The 7,085-nt window shown below is 41.8% G+C and overlaps 1 protein-coding gene across 1 annotated transcript in view; it reads right to left on the reverse strand.

Annotated features, from left to right (window-relative positions):
* Positions 1-203: 203 nt before the first annotated feature.
* Positions 204-7,085, reverse strand: part of LOC104409996 (amine oxidase [flavin-containing] A-like) — a 16,088-nt gene continuing 9,206 nt past the window's right edge. Inside the window, exons 7-12 of the mRNA XM_010020045.1 lie at positions 5,371-5,424; positions 4,368-4,425; positions 3,848-3,945; positions 2,284-2,395; positions 847-909; positions 204-359 (exon numbers count right to left, since the gene is read on the reverse strand). Coding sequence (XP_010018347.1) covers positions 204-359; positions 847-909; positions 2,284-2,395; positions 3,848-3,945; positions 4,368-4,425; positions 5,371-5,424 — 541 coding nt within the window. The remainder of the gene's footprint in view (positions 360-846; positions 910-2,283; positions 2,396-3,847; positions 3,946-4,367; positions 4,426-5,370; positions 5,425-7,085) is intronic.

Below are 7,085 nucleotides of genomic sequence, written 5' to 3' on the forward strand. Positions count from 1 at the left end.
CACCTCCACAGCTGGTTTATTTCTGGTTATCTGGTAGCAATGGCAGTAGATTCGATGCCTTCACTATGGTACTAAGAAGAAAGATCACAAGAACAACTTCTGCCCTTTCAAGCTGTCCGTGTCACTTCTCTCCAAAAATAACATTCATCTGTTAAAAGGGAAGAAGAGGGAGTGCGCAGCTTCCACTGGACATGTGGTCCCTGCTAGTTTCGAATTAGTAGTCCTTTCTTATAGGCAAACAGCCCTGCAGCAGCCACAGATGTGAAACACATGGTTGAGCTAAGCAGACACAGCAGTCCCGGCACAGAGGGCAGGTTCCTCTCCCAGAAGCTGGTGGTGAATGGTAGGGCTGGGACATCCTAGAGGAGAGAAGAGATGGTTACCACCACAGGGTCTCTCTCACCATGTGAACAAAGAGGTGGCAAACATCCGATGCTAGGTTGAGGAGGTCACAGTTTTTCCCCCAAGGACCAGACTGGGGTGGGGAGGAGTGCCACAGCCATGAAACACCTATTTTGTCATCCCAAAAAGCCACAAGGCAGTGAAGGTGGAGTTACTTGTGACTGGAAGGAGGTTAGATTTGGCTTAAAACCATGGCCTTGGACAGGGTAGAACTAGGCTGATTTCCTGAATTTTTCAGACCCCAAGGCTCTGAAATCTTTGTCCCTGGCTCTTTGCCATCCATGCCTCAGACAGGGGTAACCATATTCCTTGGGCAAAAAAGTGAATCCTATCAGCATGGGAGGTAACCAAAACCTTGCATGGGGTCAGGCCTCACAGAAATCACTGAAGCAGGGATTGCAGCCTGACTGAGGGATGTGCGCCTCAGTCTGGGGTCTAATTTACCTTTGACTCTGGCTCTGGCATCCAAATTTCATTCTGAGAGATCCTTCCCATTCTGTGCAATATCTAGAAGAAAATTTTTTTTTAATTTTTTTTTTTTTTTTGTACCACATGAGAAAAAGTAAAAAACTGATGGTACTTTCAGTTTGGGAAAAGGAGAACAAGTCAGAGCAAGGTGACATTTCTAAAAGGCTTAACTATGATCACCTGAAAGTGCTTTGAAACAGAAGATGTATAGTGATTTCAGAGAGTAATTTGTAAAAATTAGGACTCAGAACTCCCCGTGAACTACAACTTCTCCAGATGTTTATTTCTGTTTTTTTCCTGAGTACAAGTATAAGTGCTGTTTCATGTGATAGCTTGAGAATAGAAAGGTGAGGTTACCACCATGTGCTCCAGATGCAAAGCCTATTAGGAGTGATGCTATTTGGATCACAAACTAGAAAAAGGAGAAATACAACTCTGGAGCTTTCAAAGCATACATCATGAAGTTATTTCTTGGCAGTACAAAGCTCATAGAGGATTTTTCTTGAGAATAAACTGATTATAACAATCATGGAAGTTCTTGAGGGCAAATGAGAGTCTCCAGAAGAGACAGCTCACTGACTTTGAAACTACTGCTCACAGGCATGGAAAAAAGAAAAGATAAATTAGGTAACTTGAAATAAAGCAAGTGATGAAGATTATAAGGTAAATATGATGCTCTGTCAAACAGAAGCAAAGGGCTGATGTTCCCTTAAATAACAGTTCTGCGGCTCTGCCATACAGCAGTTGTAACTGTAATGTATACCCTTTAACATGTTTTTTTCTCTCCTCCAGACTGCTGTAAAGGGATTTCACTGTGACTGGGAACCTAGCCCAGTGTGTGCCATTGTGAGGAGTTTTAGCTCTTATCAGAGCCGCCCATTACAAATTCATAAAGGCAAGCTAAGGGTACTCTCTTGTAAAAGGAGAAGCAGATGGGATAGAACAAAAATGAGAACAATGCTCAGATTTACAGATCGCTGCATAGGAAATATCTGCAAGTATTTATAATGACTTAAATGACTTTTAAAACATATCGTGATTAATTTGTTAGACACAGTGGTAGTATATCTAAGGGCAGCATCAGGTTGTAGGATTTTTCCCTCTAGACTTGGGGTACAGGGCATGAGCTTCATTTTAAGTCTCCAGTGTGCAGCAACACACTGCATAATGTTCTGATTTGGGTGAGATTCTTGGCTTCACTTTATTCAATAATAAACTAAGTAGTTTGTTTGGTTGGTTTGTTTGTTTAAAAAAAGTCTTTGGTTTACATCCTTTTCTGGGATTCTTCCCCATCAATTCTATCAGCCTCTACACAATTACAGGGTGTGATGCACAAAATTAGACCCTCCAAGCTGTACTTAATCCTTTTTAGCCTTGTAATAGAGATGTTGAAAGCAAACCAACAGTCTATACCTCTCTGGCTGCTCTCTCTCCTGCCTGTACAGCTCCTTCCATGTATCCACTCCACTGGGTAGCTGTCTCCGTGCCAGCAAAGTAGATTCTGTCAATGGGCTGCCGAATGATCCTTCAAAACAAATCGTGAATGTAAGATGACAAGTAACAGGAAGGTGATGATCCTTCTAAAAGCAATTTATGAGCTTTGATGGAGAACTCAATTCAGTTCTCCGGAATTCTTTCGCACCCGGGCTGGGGAGCATGGTGCAATAAGCTGTCCCCGCAGGACCACATACTTGCTTCCACACACAACACTCAAGATCTGAGAAAGAGAAAATCTAAGGCATAAATCAGTATGCCCAGGTTCTGTACAAAATAATATGAGACTTATGTTAGTGCTGGGCTAAGGGATAATCCTAACAGCCTCCAGAAATGCAGTGCAGCTGATAGATTTACGTCTTCTGCATGGTAGCTTTGTTGTTATCCTGCCATTACAAAGGGATGTGAATGATGTTTTTGCTGTGATGGGTTACTAATACCAGCTTCTATTTGGAGGCTGGAGTTGCTTGACTTCAAGTCATGCCAAAAGGGGATGGCAGCTGAAGGCCTCAGCATTCAGCGAATTGCATTTGCCCTGCAAGGTCAAATAAGCCAGCCCCTCAGCCATGTAAAGCTGCACAAGCATCTCAGTTAATCCAGCCCTAGGTGATGAATTCCCTTTCCCATAGAAAGATGTGCTTGCTCTAGGGACTCCCATCTAACCCCCATTAGGTTTTTCCTGTCTGCCTGACACCAGCTTTCCCAGGTCAGAGGCATCACCCATCAAGTGTTCAGATAAATTGCAGCAGAAGAGTCTGTGCACAAGATTACTTCTTCCCACATGCATCTTGACATAGAGGCAGGATGTAACTCCATCATGGACATACTAAGGAGCTCATGCTGTGATGTGCTGCATCGTTTGTCTGGTCTTTGGTTACGGATACAAGACTTTTCTGGTTGTTCCTATTACGTGCTGAACCATGTCTTCCACAAACTTTTCAGGAATTTACCTAATAATCAGTATTTTCCAATACGTTCCTTTAGGAATACAGCAATTCTGCATGGGGAGGGCATGGGCGGCTTTGCTGGGTGGGAGGAGCAAATGAATTTTCATGTAAGGGTTTTATGTCTTCCCCCTGTGATTGACTCAATGGGCTTTATCAGAGCCTGATGCTCCACCTGCAGTCAGTGACGACTTTTCATCTGTCCAAGATGTGCACCCTTCAAGGTTTTAGAAAGCATTAAAAGGATGTACTGCAAATATTGTGTAGCAGCAAATACTGTAAGTAACCTAGTGGGGAAAGGTTTTGTGGTTCTAGCAGGTCTCCTTATGACTGTGTCCTGTTTCCTTGAAAGTCACAAGAGAAACACTGCTGTTATTAAAGTCAACAGTAAGATCCTTATTAGCTGGAGAGTAGGGGAGCAGAAAAAGGGTTGGCATTCCCCCAATATGCTACATATGCCCTAAGTTTGTTGCATAAGGTGAATCATTGCACACAAGCTAAGAAATGTATATTAGAAAGCAAAGAATTCTGTGGTTTACCTTCCATAAGAATACATTATTCCTGGTGGGAAGTAGGCTGTGTAACAACCCCCTGAATATTGTTCCATGCTCCAGTTCTTTTCTTCATAATGCACAGGCTGCAGATATTAGAGAGTGAAACAGTGACAGAGAAACTGGAAATAAAAATCCAAATTTCCTTTGAAGAGGGAAAAAACAGGCTAAGGATACCTGTCAAAGGAGCACCCTGTCATTTGGCTAATGCTATCCATTTGCTCAAAACAAATCTTTTCACTTTTACAGAAGCATTAGCCTCCCATGGGGAAATGACAGGACAAATTAAACCATGCACTGCCTTCTCTTTTCTTGTAAAGAGGGAGACTGGCAGCTCTTTTTTCCCTGTACTAGATGCTGCTGCACTCCCCTTGGGAGTATGGATTGTAAGGAACAAGATGCAACTTTAGGTACACATTTTAGGTACCAAGAATTTTGGCTTCATCCTCCAGAACAAAGGAGTAAAGTTACTGTAAAATAGAGGTGAAAACAGGCATTCATTCCGTACATGTAAAGCCTCTTCCATCCCCATTGCCTTGGCATATGCCTCACAGATCTTCGTCTTCCTATATGAAAATAAAATCAGAGTCAGTGTAAAAAAAAAAAAAAAAAAAAAAAAAAAATGGGGATAAACCCCTAAACCTCAGCTGTTGCTTTTCTTATATGAAAAAATCACATTTATTACAAGATACTGGACAGAAAGCTGGGTTTGGCTTTGTTTTTAAGTCTGATTTCATGTTCTTAACATAAATATTTCAAACGCTGACGTCTACATCTGACATCCAAAATGGACCTGGGGAATGGGAAATGAAGGTTGATTTTGGCAATGAGCTCTAAAAAAAAAAATATCTTTGCACAGTTATTTTAGTATGCAAAACCAATTCATTCTCATGTTCACTGGTGTAAGACCAGAGGAGAAGCAATATAAATCAGCAAAATTTCTACAGATTTACTATAGCTCTGAACAAAACATGATCTGGAGAATACTAGTCACACTCTTAAGATGAGCTCCTTTCTTATTTGCATGTGTACCCAAAATCCCATTTAGAGAGTACTGTTTACTCATTTCACAGACTAAAGGAAAAACTATGCTGTTGTAAACATGGAGGTTTAAAAACTTTATCACCCAGTCTGAATGTGAAGGACACCCAAAACTAAGCATGTCAGTGCTCCCTATATTCCTGGGATGAAGCATCATTCAGTTGGGATGCAGTCTCGGAATATCTTTGGAAAAATTTCTTCAGTTCACATAAAGACACAGAGCTGCTAAGTCATAACATAGAAGAGTGGACAGGACTTGGAAACTCAGAAATATCCCTACCTGAATGGCTATTAACATCAGTGTCTTGGCCTGTTTATACTAAAAGTTCAATCTTTGCCCCAATTTCCATATTAGTAGTTGCACTGAGGATGTACATACATTTGTATGCACACACATAATTCACCCACATTCCTGTGGGGAAGTATTCTAGAGAACTGACTTCTGAAATATTTACAGTTTTTGAACTCACCTCTCTTCCTTACTGAGATGGGCCAGTTTAACAGCTTTTCTGGTAAGGATGAAGCTGAAAAGAAAAATATGGCATATAAATATCATGCAGTGTCAGCATGCCAGATGATTTGCAAGGTCTTGCTAGAAATTAATCCAAAATAAAGTCAGGCAAAGCACTTTACCAGTATGTAATGGGCTTGACATTTTTTTCATCATACCTCATTACTTAATAATTACAGGTTACTAGCCTACACTGCCTACCCTCTTACAGCTAGGTCTTATCCAGAAGGACTGAGATCCTGAGTTTTCTTGAGCTTTTGAAGACTTGCAGACAGCTGGCCAAACCACTGCCCATGTCATTTGGTATTAACAAGTGATGGGAGACTGCTGCTCTGACAAGCACTGCACAGTGTCATGCACCAGTTCTGTTAAGAACTGGGATCAATATTTATTCAGCTTGAAGGAAACAGATTAGTTCATCTGACCTCAGTGGAGATACTTGGGGGATGATGTTCCTGCACTCTTCTAGAAAGTTGCATAAAGCCACAGGGAGAAAGCAGGAAACTATTTGCCATATGGGGTTTAAAGAAGGCTTATTGCTCTCAGGCCATGGAAGTTTTTCAGCTTTAAACATGGCCATAAACATGCACAGTTCAGTAGAAGTGGCAAGCTTTCCTCGCCAGATACTTTAGGAGTAGTTGCCTGACTACTGACTACTACTATTGGCCTTTTTTTGGCAGTCTCACCGAAGCGAGACAAAGTGGAAACACATGTAAAAATTGTTTGCTCATATTGGCTTAACCTATTTTAAAAGCCATTTATTCTTGTCGTGGTTTAAGCCCAGCCGGCAACTTGGAACCACGCAGCCGCTCGCTCACTCCCCCCCTTTTTCCTTCCTCCCCCCGCTCCCGGAGGGATGGGGAGGAGAATTGGAGGAATGTAACTCCCACGGGTTGAGATAACAGCTCTCCAGTAACTAAGGTATAATACAAACCACTACTGCTACCAATAATAATGATAAGAGGAATAACAAGGGAAAAGGACACAACCGCTCACCACCCGCCGACCGATACCCAGCCCGACCCGAGCAGCGATCTGGGCCTTCTGGGTAACTCCCCCCAGTTTATATACTGGGCATGATGTGCTGTGGTATGGAATACCCCTTTGGCCAGTTTGGGTCAGGTGTCCTGCCTCTGCTTCCTCCTGGCTTCCCCTCCTCTCTGGCAAAGCATGAGACTGAGAAAGTCCTTGGTCAGAGTAAACATTACTTAGCAACAACTAAAAACATCGGTGTTATCAGCATTGTTCCCAGGCTGAAAGTCAAAAACACAGCACTGCACCAGCTACTAAGAAGGAGAAAAAATGACTGCTGTAGCTGAACCCAGGACAATTCTATATATTTCATATCTGTTTGTCCAAACTACAACTTTTTTACTTGGCAGTTTCTTCAGAATTCTCATTTCTACACTGCACAGCTGCTGTCCTGCTCAATCACCAGCTGGTGTTCATTGTCTCGCCTCAGCTCAATGGGGGAAGGAGGCAAATTGGTATTTCTTGGACAACTGCACTTTCATTTTGGCCCAGGCACTAAATATGAGGCACAACATAAGCCAAACACAGGCTCATAAAGCTAAGTGAGAAGGGGATTTATTCCTAAATATACTCCACAGAAAAAAAAAAAAAATAAAAAAAAAAAAAAAAAAAAAAATTTTTAACTGAATGGTTAAAATTACT

This window comes from Nestor notabilis, unplaced genomic scaffold (genome assembly GCF_000696875.1).
Source record: "Nestor notabilis isolate BGI_N333 unplaced genomic scaffold, ASM69687v1 scaffold9840, whole genome shotgun sequence".
In the NCBI taxonomy this organism is placed as follows: Eukaryota; Metazoa; Chordata; class Aves; order Psittaciformes; family Psittacidae; genus Nestor; species Nestor notabilis.